The 20,082-nt window shown below is 36.5% G+C and overlaps 1 protein-coding gene across 14 annotated transcripts in view; it reads left to right on the forward strand.

The window, feature by feature from the left end:
- Positions 1–2,719: 2,719 nt before the first annotated feature.
- Positions 2,720–20,082, forward strand: part of LOC105214176 (protein bunched, class 2/F/G isoform) — a 201,084-nt gene continuing 183,721 nt past the window's right edge. For 3 of the 14 annotated variants that reach the window (XM_054227462.1, XM_054227464.1, XM_054227463.1), the window contains exons 1-3: positions 2,720–2,864; positions 13,346–13,914; positions 15,375–19,205. In XM_054227462.1, coding sequence (XP_054083437.1) covers positions 15,991–19,205 — 3,215 coding nt within the window. In that variant the 5' untranslated portion in view covers positions 2,720–2,864; positions 13,346–13,914; positions 15,375–15,990. Of the gene's footprint in view, positions 2,865–3,052; positions 3,524–13,345; positions 14,052–14,329; positions 14,465–14,625; positions 14,768–15,374; positions 19,206–20,082 lie in introns of those variants that run through there. The other 11 variants (XM_029041609.2, XM_029041619.2, XM_029041610.2 and 8 more) reach the window with 10 other exon arrangements.

Genomic DNA, 20,082 nt, shown 5'->3' on the forward strand with positions numbered 1-20,082 from the left:
CATATTATGGAACACAAAAACCGGTTCTCGGGTTTTTCTCACGTAATCTATCAACCGTTCCGTCTTGAAAACTTGAGGGAAGATTCATGATGAGAAGTTAAACCAAAGTTCCAAACAAACTACAAATAACAAAAACGTACATAGAGTGGACCTAAATTGGTATACCAGGTGTGTTCAAAAAAAAAAAATATAAAAATTTCCTATTGTCCAAAGCGAATTTTCAAAATAAAGCAAAAGGTGAAAATGGAATTTGAAAATTTTTTTCCCAGAAAACGAAAATTCCCGTTATTTTTTGAACACACTGGTACTTTCATGTTTGAGTTGGTAAGGGCTTTAATTTCCTTCAGAAGAATCGACAAGTTGTTGAGATGCTTTTTTTAAATTGAAGTTTTTGGTGAAGATTTACGAGAAAGTACAGAGTAAGATGCACTACAACAATAACAAACACATTATCTCTAATTAATTAGTTGTAGAAGACATTTTCCAAAACAACAGTAACAAAAGCGAATAAAATATGTAACTATTGTCGTAAATATCTATCTTATTCTATATAGTATAATATTGTATTGTATGCAGATCATAAATTAATGTTGCTGACATCAATGTTGTTGGCGTTGTCAGTTGTTGGGAAATTTTCATTTTTTATCATTTTTAGTGCAAATATTTGCGTCAAAGCACAAACACCTCAGACAAGCAGTGAACAAAAAAAACTGCAAAAACAACAATAAGTTGGTAGCGATAGATAGTGTTACAGCTGATAGAAGAACGCAGAAGATAAAGTATGCATGTGTGCGTAGATCTGTAAGTTGCTGAGCGCACTCTGTGTCTAAGTCACTACTGCAGTATTTGCAACATTCACTAAATAATAACGTGAGTATTTAATGCAATTAGTAAATACCAGGAAATCTCAAGTGAAACAAAAGTGATTTAACAATTTTCCTAATCTAATTTTACTAACAAAAAGCAAATATTGTAAATACGCAAAGTTACAGCTAACTTACGTAAGTGACACAACGGCTATTTTTAACTATATAACGGTAAATACGCACATTTTTTTTAAAGATTTTTTCGCAAAATATTTGTTGCTATAAATTAGTTGTGAGAAAATAAAAACATAGTTGTATGAATAAATTTTGTTGTTTCATTAAATTTGTATATAACAGACAGATAACGGCATTAGAAGTTCCTTATGAGCTTTGTATCAACTTTTATATCTTATCAACAAGAAATCAGTCTACAAGCTTTCAGAAAAAGCCATCAACAGCCGCAGATAAAGATAAAGCATTGTTTAGAGAAGAAGCTGTATAAACTATGGAACTACATGTGTCACTCAATTGCAGAAACGGACGAATTTATCAGAGACGAGTGTGGCGCTAAGAAATGTTAAAGTTCAATAAGTTTCAAAATTTATTTTATCTAGTGATCTGCATGAACTTTGTACAAATGTAGACAACATGTAACTATATTTACTCACAGTACACGAAACATACATAAGTGAGGTGTGTTCAGAAAATAACGGGAATTTTAAAATGAAAAAAAAAATATGACGTAATTTATGATTTACGGGTATTTTTAGATTAAAAAAATTAATATTTATGTCGAATGAGGACCGTTTTGAAGGTTTGTTCAAAAAATAACGGGAATTTTTAAATAAAAAAATTTTAATTCAAATCGAATGGGGACCATTTTGAAGGTTTGTTAAAAAAATAATGGGATTTTTTAAATTTAAAATATTTAAAATTTAAGTCGAATTTAAAGTATTTTGAAAGTGTGTTCAAAAAATAACGGAAATTTCAAAATTTAAAATTTAAGTCGAATGGGAACAATTTTGAAGGCGTCAATTTAAGATACACGAATGAATAGATTTAAAAAAACGAAAATTCCCGTTATTTTTTGAACACACCTCGTATAGAATACTCTAATAATGGTTTATAAAATATATCTTTCATGTAAAGTATTAGTACATCCATAACCCGAAGTTCCCTATAACTAGAAATTCTAGAAATTCGTGGCTCTGAAGTCACTCTAACTCGAAGTTTTTTATTTTCATAGGTTGGACCTAAAGTAGTATACGAAGTGTGTTCAAAAAATGACGGGAAATTAATAATTTTTATATAAAAAAAAGCAAAAGACTATTGAAATGAATTATTGTGAATATTGAAATGAAAACATACATAGACCTAAAGTAATATACGAAGTGTGTTCAAAACATTACGGGAAATTAAAAATTTCCTATTGTCCAAAGCCAATTTTCAAAAAAAAAGTTTTTGTAGATTATGGTGATGTGACTTAACGAATTTTTATATTTTTTATCAGATTCTAAAGCCAAAGGCACATTAACACTCACTAACACGCCTTAGGCTACTTAAATTAGGTATAAAAAATAAGCATTTAACGGTATTGTTAATTTTCTACATAATAATTATCCAAGTTGAGCGTTCTTTTGCTACTCGCTTACTAAAACCGTTGTTAAACGACCACACATCCTTGAAGATATTTTGAAAACGCTTCACTTTCCAACGCAGCAAGGACTGCAACCCACCAAAACCTATCGATTTATATTACCACAGCGACATCTACCAGTTGGCACGCGCCACCTAGTGTCAAAATTTCATCCGAAAACTCTCAATTATTTCGAAATTTGCGGGATTTATTTGCCAAATACAGCATTTTTCACTTTTCCCATCCACTTTCTAGTTCCGCTTTGTGTGTATCTTTACATTTTCCATTTATCAGGCCTTTTGACATTCGTACATTAGTTCGTTCGTTCGCAGTCGTCAGTTCAGTTCGTTGTGAAAAAGGGTTTGTGGAAGTGAAATGTGAATTTACGCAGCGTTTAAACAACATAAATTGTGAAAAATCAAGTATGTCTAAGCGCGTTGATATCGACGCACATGTGCTACAGCAAAGCCATGTTGTGAATTTGTGAAATTAAGCAAATATTAAACGTAATCGTTTGGCGTTTTAGCGTTTGGCTAGCAAAAATTATATTACTTTGTATGTGTTTGTGTGCGACAGTGAGTGTGTGTTTGTGTGTGTGCGCGCACATAGCCTCTGCTGCAGGGGCGCTGTGTTAACGCGCTCTTCGTATATTTCTCGCGTTTTCCGTGATCTGATTCTGTGACAAGCGGTGGAAGCCACACCATTGTTGTTGTTGTTCGTTTTTGTTGTTTCATACTACTGTTCTTCGCTACTTGTATCTTCCCTTTGTGTTCGCACTATTCGTTCGCATCGCCGTTCGTCGGTCGGCGCTACAAACAGCGACAACGATTACTACTCGCACTCCCTCTCTCTCTCTTATTCTCTCTCATTCTCGCGCTCTTCGTTTTGATTACGCAGCGCTGCTTGAAATGTCAAATTTTTTGCCGTGTGTCGACACTACGTCGTTCGCTCAATTGGCAAAAATTAAATTTTCGCGAAAAGTTTCACTAAATTGCACTTGAAAATCATGGTGTAGAAAGGTGTTAATAGCTGAAAAGTGTTAACCATTGCATTAATTAACAACGTACAATGGTTTCAAAGTGTATGTCGAGTTTTCAAATAAGTAAAATGTTTAGTGAATTAGTGCAACAAATCGATGTGATTGTGTGTAGTCGTAGTCTTGCCTGCTGGCTTTGGTTATGAACCGAAGAATAGTTTGAATAGCTGGTGCTGCGGCAACGCTGCTGTTTTTCGTTTCTTCATTATTTGCTTATTTCACACTCGGTATATGCTTGAAAAATGTGAAATAATGAAGAAATAAGCAAAATTTTCGCAAAAACTAAATTTTCACCTAACGCATGGTGTACAACTGCACACATTTCACAAAACGTCAACACAACCATAGTGTTTTTGTATAAATAAATTAACAAAGTTTTAATTGGTTGTTTGTAGCCAAGAGGCAAATGAAAGAATATATAATTACATGCGGCTTGTGTTTCGAAAGATTATGTGAAAAAATGTGTTTATCGATAAGTACAATGTGAAAAGTAGAAATGAAAATCACAAAAGCGGAATATTTGAGTTATTGGCTTTTAACGATTGGTGGATAACAATGCAATATGCAGAAAGGAGGAATAGCATGAAAAGGAAATATTTTACAACTGGCATAGTGCTACCAACGAAATATTAAAGTCTATAAGTTTGAAATAATATATTATAGTTCTAACTTAAAATTGTATTTACATAATAATATGGTTACAATGTTTTCAAGACGGTAGATAGTGTACAATAATAGCACTAATAACAATAATGACATTTCGTGCATTTACGCTTTAGTGGTCCAACCACATATGTGTGCCTGCTAATATGTCGGTTTCGCCCTCGAAAAAGAATTTTGCATTCCAATCCATCCATTCTGCTTTCCACCAGTGGCTTTGTAATCGGTAAATAGTAGCGCCACAGCGCAGCAGCATTTTTCCGACTCATCTAAAGCAAAATCAACGAATTTTCTCTTCTTGTACTTTTATCACTCTTGCGCTTCGCACTTTCATTTCTGGTTTCTGTCTTCATTTGCTGGTTCGGCTGCTTCGTCGTCTTCATCGTGGTTGTGGTCGTGGTGGCTGCAGTTAAAATGTTGATTCACTTTTTCACTTTCCTTTTGCCTCTTCCATGGCTGACTATTGAACCAACCAACCGCCTCCAGTCCGTCATCCTTACTGTTTGTTGCGGCTATTTTCGTATGGAACTTGTACTATCACGGTGGCTGCGGCAAATCTAGCAGTAATCTGATGCTCAAATCATGATTTTCGATGCATTAAGAAATCGCTTCTTGTGTAGTAGATTATAAAGATATTCCTTTGTATACAAAAAGTATTATCGCTTATTAGAAGTTGATTGATATCTAATAATATCATTTGTTTTTTTTTTACTGTTAACAGCTGTTGTATCTTTTTCAAAATTACCGGTAATGCTATTGAATTAATGTTTAACATGCCTATTTATATATAATAGTATGATTCACAAGTTTAGTCTTTATTTCGCTTGACTCATCTCTTATTTTGTTCACTTCTGGTTTACATGTTCGAGGTGTCAATCCGAGCACCACAATTCCAAACCAGAAAATTCAATGTAAACCGTCATAACAGCAAATAACAATGGAAAATTATGCTCTCATATGTATATATAAACAATTGCACAACTTTATTTTGATTTCCAATAAATCTATTTTACCGATCATATAACAGTTTCCGTTTACTACCATTTACCGCATAAAGCTACATACAAATATTTGTGTGGATGTGAGTACATAAGAGTATGTATTACAATAATGGAAATAGATATTTAGATATATGGTTGTAAAAAAACCTAAAGACACTTGCTTCGGCATCGGAAGTTTACATAGCAGTAGCGTGAAAAAAATGATTTTTTTTTTTCTTAATATTTTTTTGCTTTTTTAAACACTTTTACCCTTGGAAATGTCTACGTTATCAATGCATATTTCTGTTTCCAATTAGTCCACACTAATTTCGTTGCAATGCCATTGAGACATTTTGAACTTTGTAGGAACCAAGAATCATGTTTATTAGACAAATTAGACTACCACTTATCAGAGACCAAAGCATACTATTTTGAAATTATAAAAACAGAAAAATACAGATATTATAATACATTTTATGCTAATAAAGTGTGTAGCTGTAACTTTGATTATATTAGAACCACTTATGTGTTGTATTTTAGAATCATAATGGAAGTTTTATCTCTAGTCTTATCTGTTCAAAGGGCAGTTTGCCAATATAAAGCTGGTAAAATGTATAAACAAATTAAATGAAGCAACTGTTTAATATATAATAAAAAGAATAACTAATACTACAGTTAAACTTCCATAACTCGAGGTCTCTCTGACTCGAGTTAAGGACGTTCAACCTTATGATTAAATTAAATTTTTAAGCTTACCATGTATTTAACATTAAGGGGCTATACCAGTATGACATTTTCCAAAAATCGATATTTTTATTTTTTGCTTGTTCGTTAGTTTATACTTTCAAAAATATCCTGTGAAAGCGGTAAGATTGTATCTTGAATAGTTTTTGAATGGCAGAGTTCTAAAAATCGACCGCTCGATGGTATAAGCAGCTATAGTCGAAACTTTAAACGCGTTTTTCTCGAAACGAAATTTCTCAATTGCTGACATCATACGATATATTGACCGATAAACTTCAAATTTAAACTGAGTATTCTCGAATAAATTTACTATACAATGACCTACGTTCTTTTTGATTGGTTGATAATTGTCAATTTGGCATTAAACAAAAGACCATTTTTTTACCTAAAAAAATGAAATTTTTATTCAGAACTACGTTATTTTGTCAATTTTTGATATTTTTCAAAAATCGTAGGTCATTGTATAAGAAATATATTTAACTTTAATAGCCTTTTTGGATTTTTTTTTCAGCAACTCATTCGGCCGGAATCATGTCAGCATTTTTTTTTTGGCACCTCCGCATATAACCCCGTTATTTTTCAAAATTTTTGTAAACAAAATATGTTGAAATGTAGCTGAAAATATACCTTATTATGTGTAAAAAAACTTCCAAAAATCTATCGAGTACTTTCTTTAAAAAAAATTGATGAAAATCGCCTAATTTTTCATGGGTTACACAGGTATAGCCCCTTAATAGAATATTGTTCAAAATCCACAAATTAGCTTTCAAGAGCCTTTTAGATTCTAGTAAAGGCTCAATTATAACATAATAAACCAGTTTAACAAGTACTTATTGTTTTATAATACAACTAATGCGTCACTGCTAAAATTACAATACGGCAATAATCTAGGTCTAGGAAATGCGTGTAATGCATAAAACCACAAACTTAAGTTCACAAAAGGGCGATAAAGGTAGCCTGGCAGTAATAGTTTTAAAATAGATTGAATTATGCAGAAAATTGCTAAATCAAATGAAACTATGTACGGCATATATTTTGCACAACACTGTAGCATATCGAACAAGTGACTGCAAAGAACCATTAATTTTGTGACCTTAACCCGTTAGGCTTTCTGTTTAAAAATGATTTTGTTGCATTTTGTAATAATGAAATTTCCACATTTATTATTAAAGAGTTGCCAACTGCGAGAAAATATACAAGTAGCAGAAATGAACACAATATTCTATATTTGTTTAGAAATTTGATGCGTACAGAAAAATACGAGTTTAATTTATGTTGACATTTATAATGTATGTATTTTATTTATATTGACGTTTTCACATTTAAATATATGTATGTATGTATATTTATATATATACAATATGTAGTCGATACTCAAGTGAGTTTGCCGCACAAAAACAATAAATAAGGAAGAACTATCTACCAGCACTAAGCATCGTGTGTATTTCAAAAACCTAAATGTACTTGTAGTGGCAGCTATACAACAACTACACGTATTTTATGAATTTATTATTTTTGCAATGTTTATGTCTGCACATTCGCTAGAAACGTGTGACAACTAAAAATGTTTGCAAGCGTAAAATACATACAAATACATGTGTAAAAACGAGTTTAGCGCGCAACGGTTTCGGGGGGGGTGCAGGCGTGTTTTGAGCAATGAATTTCAAAGATAAATATATAGATACAAACATACATACATACTTGTGTGTGTGTGTGTATGACGGCTAGTCGGTGGCTCTTGGCTGCGTATACGCCAGTGTCAACTACCCAAGGCAATGGCAGCGCAACATAAATGTTAAATAGTACATAGTGCAAAATAATACATATATGTATGTATGTATGATACATATATACAGAAATTTTTGAAAATAATTTTGATCGTATCCCCACGCTGCTGGCCGCACACCGCCGCTTGACAACAGAGAGCGCCGCATGTTGGAACGACGCAGCCGGCAGTGTCGCGCTGTGACGACGCGTGAGCGCAAATGTTTGTGGTATTTGTAAGAGCAAGCATATCAGCTGGCATGAAGAAAGCCTGCGCCAAACATCAGATTCCGGCAAACGTTATGATGGGGTACGGTTCAAACGTCACGTCGGCATAAGGCAGGAGTCAGCTTGCCAGGCGCTTGGCTATACTTACAAGCATTTTTAACGTTCATTTTTTTTTGTATTTACGCCCGTGTCACAAATGTTCAGTGCTCACTTGAATTGCATTGAATATCGTTCATGGAATTGCTTTGTTTGTATTTATTTTAGATGTATGAGCCGTGTATTATCATACCACTATTCTACTTTCTTCGCCTATATATCGCTTTCCTCTCTCGCTTTATTATACGCTTCTTACTCTCTACATACATACATATATATATTTTCTTGTTCAAACATTTACTCTATTACTATTCACCATTCTGTTTATCATCGCTTATTCATCGCCACACTGTGCCGCTTTCATGGTTCTTTTGTTATTCAGTTACAAACAAACAGATGTATATATTTCGTATACCCGTCCAATTTTTTTAATTAACAGCCTCGCGGTAGCTAAAAATATGCAAGATACTACTACTGCTCTTGGTTCCCTTTTCAGATACTATGTGTGTTGGGGTTTTGTAGACAGTCACTTGCGTACTGCTATCACTTCGTTTTACTTTGTATCGCTTTCATTAATCTAATTTTCATTATTTGCACACACGCTTCTAATAAAATTCGAAAAAAAAAGGTTTTTTTTTATTGCACCTTTCTTAATTTTCGTATAAAATTTATTATTTTGTTCATCCTCTAGTTTGTTATTGTATTTTGTTCCTTCCTTATTTTATTTATTTTGATTTTTTCTTGGCCATTACACTCACAATACCACCATTCGTGACAAAACGCAGAATTAATCAAAATGATTTAATTTACATTTATCAGAAAAAAAGCATAATCAAACACAAACATTACGAAAAAATAACAAAAGCAAAACAGACAATTATTTTCAAGTGACTCACATCCGAAGTTGTAGTTACAACACACATTACTTATATTTTAACATTAGGGTAGTATATTTTTTAGAGTTCAGAACTTATCTGCTCGAAAAAATATTTTTTTATTAAAATTTTACCGAACTATTTATAAAAAAAGCTAATTAAAAAATATTTTAAAATGAATTTCGCGATCCCGAAATGGCAATCCCTGGCACTGTTAGAAATTCTGAACGATAATATGTATGCACATATGTAATTGGCGTTCAACCGTTTAGCCGGTTATCGATGAGAGCGCGCCACTCCTCTATTTCCTTCGCAGTTCGGCGCCAGTTGAAGATTCCAAGTGTAACCAGGTCGCTCTCCACCTGGTCCCTCCAACGAAGTGGAGGCCTTCCCCTTCTTCTGCTTCCTCCGGTGCGTATCGAGCACTTTCAGAGCTGGAGTGTTTTCGTCCATTCGGACCACATGACCTAGCTAGCGTAGCCGCTGTCTTTTTATTCGCTGAACTATGTCAATGTCGTCGTATAACTCGTACAGCTCATCGTTCCATCGTCTGCGGTATTCGCCCTTGCCAATGTTCTGAGGACCATAAATCTTACGCAAAATTTTCCTCTCGAAAACTCCTAGTGTCGTCTCATCTGATGTTGACATCGTCCAAGCTTCTGCACCGTAAAGCAGGACGGTAATGATAAGCGACTTGTAGAGTTTGATTTTGGTTCGCCGAGAGAGGACTTTACTGTTCAATTGCCTACTCAGTCCAAAGTAGCACCTGTTGGCAAGAGTTATTCTGTGCTGGATTTCGAGGCTGACATTGTTGGTGTTGTTGATACTGATTCCCAGGTATACGAAATTATCTACAACTTCGAAGTTATGACTGTCAACAGTGACGTGGGAGCCAAGACGCGAGTGCGCCGACTGTTTGCTTGATGACAGGAGATATTTCGTCTTGTCCTCATTCACATCCAGACCCATTATAAGTAGAGATTTTTCAGACCAATCAGTATAAAGACCCTCAACACTAGCTGACTAATCTATATAAGCTTATCACAATTTTCGCGAAAGACTTTAGTTTACAGAATATGACAATGAAAGAATAATATATTGTCCCACCTATTATTTCAGTAAGTGAAATCGATTTCAAAATCGACAAATCGATTTAACGATTTGGAGTTGGATCACCCTACTGTCAGTGTGCAGCTACATATAGATGAATGACTGCAGTACATAATTCTAATAGTTGTTGCTTGTGCGTTTTTATCACTCTGTAGAACAGAAAAAAAACCAAAAAAAGAAACAACAAATTGCATACATATTATATTATGCGAGTATTTTTCCAAACCAGCTCGTACTCATACACTGTTTCCACACAGCTGTTTTTATCCTCCGCTTTTATGATAGTGTACGTCGATTTAGTAACCGTGAAGAATGCCAATTTGTACAGACAGCAATTATTGCTCATTGCCCATCACTTGCCAACACGACATTCAGTTACATATATTCAAGCACACACATACATATGTACGTTTATAAACAACTGCAGTCGTAAAGCCACACCACACCACAGCCAACAACACTTGTGCAACGCCACCACCTTCATCTTACAGCTCGTTACTTGCCACCTAAGAATAGCTATGTGCCACACACCGAATGGCAAACTCCATGTCCAACATGTCGCTGTCGCCACCCCACCACCTCACTTCGACGCACAACCACATCCTACGTAACAGCGTAGTTGTATTTACGTATAATCGTATGCCGCAACAGCAACAGGAAACTGCAAACTTTTTTCTTTTGCTTTCCTATCGATTTTCTCTCTTTATCGGTTGTGAAAAGCAAACTGCTGCATTACTGCCACTACCACTACCACTACTACTACTGTGCGCCACCCATTTCTTCAAGTCGTCGATTTTTTTTTCTGCTGCTGCTTCTTCTCCACAAACTTGCTGTTCTTCCTTCCTTTCTTTGGTCTGGTCTCTTTGGTGGCGTTAATGTGCCGCAGCACTGGTTGATTGCTCTTATTCTTTTACATTATTCCTTCACTTGTTGTTTTTATGCATACATTGCATGTAGATTTGTTCAGTTGTCTTGTGCTTCTTCGCATTCTTTGGTTGCAATGTCAAAATGCTAATTTTTTTTTTGTTTTGTAGAAAACTATACATATTTATCAGATAAGTGCAAGTGTAATTTGCATTACCGAAGTTTAGACTTTCCCTTTGTGTATAAAGTGGGTGGAAACTTCATAATTTATTCACTATAAAGTCACCTCTTGCTTATTCTCTATGGGTTTTATGGAAACAATATACAAATCTATATTATCTTAATAAGATCTTTATTATTCTTACTGAGATAGACAATTCTGGCAGTCTAGATATTTCTCGACAATGCACTCGAATATTTCTGTATTATCAATTTATTCATAATAACATTTTTTTTTGAAAACCTCTTTTTTAAACCACAAAATTCAACTTAGGTGTATGTGTTCTAGGAAAAACTTGAAAAACCGCAGCGAACCTCACATTAGCTCTAAATTTTGTTTTCAAAATAAAACGTAATCAAAACAAAACGAGATAAGAGAGAGGAAATGTAAACAAAATTGTTTTCCACTTGCATCCAGTATATGATTCATTTCCTCGTTGTCTGTAAGTCGACGAGATTCGTTATAGTCGGCGATTAACTAAGATATTTCTACTTATGAACTTAAAAACAATATTTAAATTTTATTAACCGAGTTATTTGTTAGATATTTGCTGAAAGTACGCACCAGGCTACTTAAAAAGTGTCTAACATTCTTATCAATAACTTCTAGTTATTTTGCTATCCCACTTGTGTGGGTGCTCGGTTACCGTGGAATCGTTAGAAATTGCAAGCTTGCAAGAAAGGATGCCGTAGCAACATTGACAGCGGAATGGAAACGGGTTAGCAGTATGTGGTCCACTTGCGCACTTGCACTGGTCATACAGACATCACATGAGGTCGCCAAGCGCTGGACAACAACCACTGCTTTCTCTCAGCAAGATCCATCTCGGCGCGATCATAGGTGTGCTTGAGACTAGGGATCATCGTGGAATCGTTGGAAATTGCAAAGCAGACAAGTTTGGAAGATACTGGACCGGGAGTCCATGGCTTATTCTTCTTTCAAACTTCGGATATTTTTTTACAGCCTTCTCAGAGCTAGACAAGGAGTTGTGAGGTCCTTTTGAATCGTAAAATTACCTTCTCTCAGCAAGGTCCATCTCGATGCTAATTGTATGTTCGACAGGTATACACAAGTTGATACTAAACTAGGGCTCCCGACAGATTGAGGTTGCCAAAGATGTTAGGACGAAGGCGAGGTGGAATCATCTAAGCATTTTCTCCTGCATTATCCCACTTTTGCAAGACAGGGGTTGAAACACCTCTAGCGAATTGCCTAGAATTGACAATAATATACTCAAGAAGTTTGTAACAGATTCCAAACGCTTTGTCGAATCATAAGGGTATTTCTGATTTTTTTGTTTGATATCACTAGAGACAGCGCTCTAAACTGTTCAAGTCCCTGTATATGCAGAGATCTGCCTACTAACATAACCTCACCTAGATATTTGTATATGGTCTAGGTTTTATAGTTCGTTGTGATAGCTATCTGGTTCTAGGTATCTTTGGTTTATTCAAACTAGCCTAAAGTAGATGTCAAACGACGCACATCGGCCTTTAGAATGCCTAACGTGAAATCCAACTAACCTAAAAAACGGCTAAAATTATCGAAGAGGCCTGTCTCTGATGTTTATATTAGCAACATAACTTGCTTACTTTTCAAAGTAGATATGTTATATATTTTTGTTGTTATTTTTTTATTATTTTTTAATAACATAAAAATCCGCATAAACTGTAGCTCTGCTTTTGCCAGCTTTTGTCTATAAGTGATATCAACAAACGCTTTTGCGTTAATGAAATCAAACACCGCGCGTAATAGAAACAAAAAAAAGTGTTATTAATATAAGTTAAAGATGTGAAAAAATCAACTAGAATAAACAAAACAAACATACAAACCTACAAACTGTGCGTTTTTTCAATCTGCATACACATTGCCTGCCATATGTATGTACACAAGTGCCTGTGTATGTTTATGCCGCGTATATTTGTACACTAAGTAGTTAAGTGCAAACCACAATGAAACCAGAAATGAGTTTCTCGCATCAAATAGCATATTTTTAGCGAAGCGTGCAAACATAACCGAGATACTATTTGCTTAGGTATTATTGATGGACATAAGACGACGCCGAGGCACATTTAATTGAAATATCTCTGTATTAGCTAAGAAAATTGAAACTACGCAGTTAAAAACAACAACAACACCGTCAAAAGCAAGGCAGTGCACATACAAACACACACGAGCAAACATATAAGTTCATACATAAAAACGCCGAATCAGAATCGTATGAAAATTTAACTAACTAATACGACGTTTTGTTCAATTAGAAAATGCTTATTTAAGAAACTGTTTAACTGATCTGTGCTTTATTCTCTGCTCTGTTTCATTCCAGGAATAATTTCAGCGGAAACTGAATCCAACTGTGTGACAAAAACGTGTGATGGAATAATTAGCTAAAAGATTAATATTCTAATCAACAACTATTCTAAAAAACACATTTTTTTTGACAAATTCAAAGAAAAATAAATAAATACGAAATTTATTTCCTCAGTTCGTGTGAAAATGTTAAAACCCAATTGCAAAAAGCATAAATATTTTTCTCAAAAGCAAAAAATTTCTAAGATTTTTTGAGTTTTGGTTTTTTTTCAAATCCTCCGTTAACTAAAACGTTCCACAACCTTACATGAAGTGCATAGATTTCAAAGGTGCTTTGTAAACGCGATGTTTTGAAGTTGAAGTTAAAAAAAGTCAACTAACGAATGTGTTCCACTGCTTGAAAATACATATAAAAAAATATATATAAATATAAGTAAATCACATGGATATGAATACTTTAAAAGTACGCAGATTTGTTATAATTTAATATTAAAAAAAATATATATAATATTTATGAGTGAAAATGTGTCCAATAACGAGAATAGAATAATAGAAGTCGAGTAGTGCCAGCTAGTCGTGTACAAGGTGAGAGTGCTAGAGATAATATCTCTGTTTGAGTGGCTAATCAAAGTGTGTTCCTCCCCCTTAATTTAATGCAGCAGGTGTTGATTGCTGAGATTAAGCTACCAATCTAATACAACTACAACAATGTCAACGTTTGTGTAAGGCAACTGAATAATAATAATATAAAAAAAAAATTCCAAAAATAATAAAAAATACCAAAAAAATATTTAAAAATAATAAAAATACGTAGATAATAAAAATACAAAAATAATAAAAATATACAAAAAATAATAATAAATAAATAATTTCAAAAATAAAAGAAAAATAAATATTAAATAAAGTCCACAACAGTTTAAAAATTTACACCGTTAAGCAATTATTTAGCATATTCCCTCTGCTTGATTTGTCAGCTAATTCCGGTCAAGCAATTGTCTCGACACGACACAACAATGCTTGTGGCAACTATGTGGTATGCCACCACGTGATGGTCATCCTCGTTTGATGGTGACCAGTATGCATCATCGCCGCAACGATGTTGTCTTTGATGTGGACAACGACAACCCTACGAGCGGTAACCCCCCAAAAAAAATTGTGAAAATATACAACAATAAACAAAATAATAATAATAAAATCAAAATTTACACTACTAGTAATAAAAAGAGCGTCATAACGTTATTAGAAGCAACAGCCATTGTCACTGTCATCATCAACGTTAAACGTGACACGAGTTATAACCGCTTCTTTACCGCTATTAAACGAAAACAGCTCGCGAATTTAGTCGCTGAAATCGTAGTGCTTATAATAGTCCGTTTGTTCACAAAATTGCCATACAATACATTGTTGTTGTTGTTATATTTGTCAACCTAACTACTACGTACGTCAACGCTAACCAAAAACTCAGCTATACAGTAACCCATAAATTAATAGACTCAGTAGACAGAAATTGCGTTTCACAGTTATAGGTCAAAGGTTATTGAAATTTGGAAGCTTTTTGGGCCTTTTCGTGATAAGGCCAAAGTAGAGATGCAAAAGAAAAGTCTATAAATGATCATCTACTTCTAAAAAGTTCCAAATTGATCCTAAAACCGATATTATCTTTTAAATGGGGTTTTTTCACTGACTATAACGAACCTTACCAACAATTTTCGTAGTTTAATACAACCTTAGTACCAGTAACCACGATCGATCACAAGAAAGTAAATTACAATATTCAAATAACATTATTCTAAAGAATATGAACTTTTGAAAAAGTACCGTTATAATTTCCTTACAAGTCTTACCGCTTGCGTGAAATACCAAATATTCAAATTTTAAAAGAACCCTACCTACGTGAAGTCCAGCTTATTTAAAAACCTATAAACCCCCATGTACATATCGCGACTTCTACTCTTTCATTGAGTTGATCTATTTCTATGAAATGCAACGTACTTGTACTGCTGATCAAATTCAATTAAATTTAATTTAAATTTCTATTCTTAAAGCAGTTACCGCTGAGCGCGACCTCAACAGCAACACTAATCAAACTGACAACAATTGCAAATACTGAATAGAACTGACAAACAAACTATTAGGAAAATCACAAAACCGGAGCATTTGTGAAATTCACAAGAGCGCGTTGTGTATTAAACAGTCCAGTTGGTTGATGTAAATTTAACAGTGTACAACAAATTCGAAACTGTGACAAGCAGTAGAAAATAAATAATCGCAGCCGCAACAGACCCTAGCAACAGTAAAAGAAAGAAAACAAGAAAAATCGATAAAAAAACTGTGTGTTTTGCATATTCAAGCAGAAGATTCAAAAATAAAAATATAAAAATATATATAAATATAAATAAATAACGCATAGAATTTAATAGTAATTAAGTCGTAATATTAAGTGAAAATAGGTGAATTAAACAAAACAAAACAAAAAACTTAACTTGAAGTAATTATATTAAGCAACCAACCAACTTAAACTAAACCTAAAAAACCCTTTGAAGTAGTAAAACAAAAAACCAAATCGACAAGATTTCTACATTTGAATACGGTTATTTGGCAAACAAAACATTCGTCCTGGATTATCTGCTAAAGACATTGCGCACCTTGAAAAACCCGATTATGGCCGAGAATCAGACCGCCACGGAAGATTCCGGTCAGCAATCGCAACATCAGCAGCAAGGACAGCAGCAACAACAACAGCCGCAGTCGCCGCAACAAGAACAGCCACCTCCCTCAGCACTCGCATCGCCTACAACACCGCCACAAGAGAATAATTCCGCTTCATCGCCCGAAGACACCCAAACCGTGGTCACAGCCAACACCAACCATCATTCGCACAATCACAACCTCCGCAATCAGCAACATCAGCAACATACAAATCAAGTGCATCCCGAGCAAGGGCACTCGCTTACCATAATGGATCACCATCAATTTACTGATATGTTCAAAAGTAGCACTATCGCTGCACAGCGTCGTAACACAATACAGTCTCACGCTCCCATACGTGCCGCCAGCACCACATCGATTAAGAAGCCACCTCTGACTAAAATGACATCGCTAACAAATGCAAATACCGGCAGCGGCGGCGGTGGTGTGGCGAAATCCAGCAACTCGTCGGACAAACATCACCATCATCATCATCCACAGAGCGCCCATCATTCGTCGCTGCATCATCATAATGTGAACAGCAGCATGAATCATCATCACCATTCAGCTTCAACGGGTGGTAGTGTTGGTGGTGGTGGCGGCACCACTAATGCGGTGCATCGTCGTACCAGTGAGAGTTTGCGTCTGAACGCCGCTGTCAGTGGTGGCGGCAATAATGGCGGCGGCGGTGGTGGCACTAGCTCGATCGCTAATTCGTCCAATACGAATCTTTCGAATGCGACCAGCAACAGCAGCATTCATTCGAATGTCACCAATAATAGTTCCAGCTCGAGCACTTCGGTTGCACCACAGTCAACAGCTACTACGGCTTCGACATCGACGAAAGTCACATCGCCAAACAACAATGGTGGTGGCAGTAGTTCGGCCAGCACCAATACGAGCCGCAGTCATCACAGTCATGGGCATATTGGTGGTGGTGGTGGTGGTGGTGGAAATGGCGCTCAACACCATACTGCCGCTTCACAGCCAAGCAAAAAACCAAAGACGACCTCATCTTTTCAGATTACTTCCGTTACTGTGGGACATCCCAAGGTGAATTCCGATAATGGCGATGAGTCGGCTGATGACTTGGATGAATCGCATACAGATGAATCTCATAGTCGTGTTACCGATCTCGAAAATGAGACGCCATCAATGTCAGAAGATACATTCTCCAAAGAGGAAGTGTATTTCTCTAATAATGCGTTGAGCACTACAGCACCGGTGATACCGACCAGTTCACAGTATGGACTTGTGGTGGTAGATCCCATAGGACCGTCTATCGGACAGACTATACAGAATGTACAGGTCAACGTGTCGGATAACATTATAAATGTGGTGAGTGCTGCTGTAACGCCAGGCGGTAGCAAGAAGAAGGAAGACATCAAGGAGACGCAGCATCGTAGCGAACGTTTCAAGGTGGTTAAGATCGAGTCGACTGAGCCATTCCGTCGCGGACGTTGGATGTGCATGGACTATCTCGATCACTCAACTGTAGGCACCGGCGGTAAGGAGGGCGGCGGTGGCAACAATAATGAAAAGACTGTTTCCTCCGAATCGGGTAGCGGCGGCAGCAGCGAACCGGCAAAGACTACACAAAGTATGATAATTGGTACGGGCACTGCACAGCTACTCGAGAATCATGTGGATGCGGTTGGAAATAGTTTGCAACTTACTACTGGTGGCGGAACTGTGGCCAATGCTGCGAATGATGATAACTGGAACTTCGGTGAAGGCGATGGCAGCGTAAGCTCACCAGCTCAACAGTTGCATCAGCAAATGTCTGCACCTACTGGTATTGCCACAGCACCAGCTACGGTTGTGCATGGCATGCAACACTTTGTGACTGAAACGGCCAGCATGCAGCAGGGTCACACCCAGCAACAACAACAGCAGCAGCAGCAACAACAGTCACAACAAGTATATGCTGATAACGCGAACGCCAATAATACAGGTGTCGGTGGCACCACACAGGATGTCGTTCACGGCCAAACATTGCCGATGGATTATGCAACAGTAGTCGCACAGCAATTGCAACAATCGTTGCAGCAACTAAAGAAACAGGAGGAGGCGATTGCCGCTTCAGAGGAAGCCGGCACGGTTTATGTGCCACCACAGCAACAACAGCAGCAACAGCCACAACAACAGCAGCCACAGACGCTTCCTAGCAATTTACAGTTTCAAAATGGCAGCGTTGTCATGTGTGAGAATAATAATGGCGCTGTGAGTATGCAACAGGTTGAAAATCAGCAACAACAACAACAAGCAATGCCAACAACTTATGCAGCACAACAGCAAAGTGGCGGCTACAGTCAGCAGCAACAGCAACAAAACTTCCAACCCGCTGTTGCACAACAACAACAGCAGCAACAACACCACCAACAACAGCAACAGCATCAACATCAGCCTTCTCCTCCGCAAATGATGGCCAACGACGCCATAAATATCCAACTGCAGCAACAACAAGCATCGCAACAGCAGCAGCAGCAGCAACAACAACAACAAAAAAATCAATCGGCTTCCGCACCAACAACACAAATGGATGGTGCCGCCACACAACCACAACAATACCAGTTCCAGTCACAATCGCAACCACAGTCGCAGCAACAGCAACAAACACATCCACCACAGTATCAACACCAGCAATCGGCACCAGCTGGCCAAACGATGCCCATCGTTACACAATTGACAAACTATGAATTGCAGCAGCAACAGTCCGCCGGTCAGCAACACCAACAACAACAACAGTTGCCACAACAAATGCAGCAAAGTGCGCCGCCAACTATAGCGGATCCTAAGATCCTTGCGGCCACAATACAGGCTCATCAAGAGCAGCAACAACAGCCAGTAACGCTTGACAATGTGCAAATAACGAATCCAACAACAATCGCGAATATGCAAAACGAAACATTGCAGTTGCAGCAACAGCAACAAATTCATAGTGCTAATAATATGAATAACGCTAGTGCCAATACTAACAATAATAATAACAACAACAATAGCAGCAATATCGTTGCAACTGTGACCGGCGAGGAACAGTCACAGGTACAACAACCGACTTCGCAGCCACAACAACAACAACAGCAACAGCAGCAAGTAACACAACAATTGCAACAGCTACCACAACAACAACAGCAACAGCAGCAGCCACAACAAACACAAGCGAATGCAGAAACAGAGACTGATAGGTGAGTCAATTGAACTTAAATATTGAATTTTATATATATTTTTAATGAAATCGGGATCAAAATTATTTGTATATCATCGAGATCATTAGATCTTTATATGATATACATATGTGGCAATCTTGGATATGATATATGTGGAATTCTTGGCTTTACTTGACCTGACTCGCGACTCCAGGGAGGCATTTTATTAAATTTTCGTCGAGTAGTCGTCGTCACCTATCAGGTAAAGTCCAAACTGGGTACACATCCCTGTAGAATATCCAAATTCTTGCCATTTCTCTGAGTTTGGCTTCTTGATTTCAGACATCTTGGAAACTCTATTGTAAATTTTCTTCCAAAAGTCTGCGTCCCCTGTCAGGCAAAGTCCTCAGACACATTCCTATAATCCGAACTCTTAGCACATTTGCGATATTGGTTTCTTGTATTGAGACTCCATGGAAGCATTATATTAAATTTTCGTCCTCTATCAGGCAAAGTCCTCGTACACATTCCTGTGAAAGATCGAAACTCTTAGCACATCGCCGAGATTGGCTTCTTGTATTGAAACTCCATGGAAACGTCTAAGCTGAGTATAAATTCTTATAGAATATTCAAACTCTTACTAAATCTACGAGTTTGACTTCTTGATTTGAGACTCCTCTTACTACATAAATAGGCAAGTTCGTCCCGAGATCGTTTCTTTAGATTTAAAAACTCAGAATACTGATGAGTTCTCAGACCAAAGGTGCTTTCTTTCGAATTGAATGGATTTCCACAAAAGAGTAACATTTTAGAGACTCTACTTTGAACTTAATATCAAAAGAAAAAAATATAATTTTTCAAATTCAGAAAATAATCTCCGCTAAACAAAGGCCGACCGCAAGTGAACTTGGCTTTC

This window comes from Zeugodacus cucurbitae, chromosome 3, assembly GCF_028554725.1.
Source record: "Zeugodacus cucurbitae isolate PBARC_wt_2022May chromosome 3, idZeuCucr1.2, whole genome shotgun sequence".
Lineage (NCBI taxonomy): Eukaryota > Metazoa > Arthropoda > Insecta > Diptera > Tephritidae > Zeugodacus > Zeugodacus cucurbitae.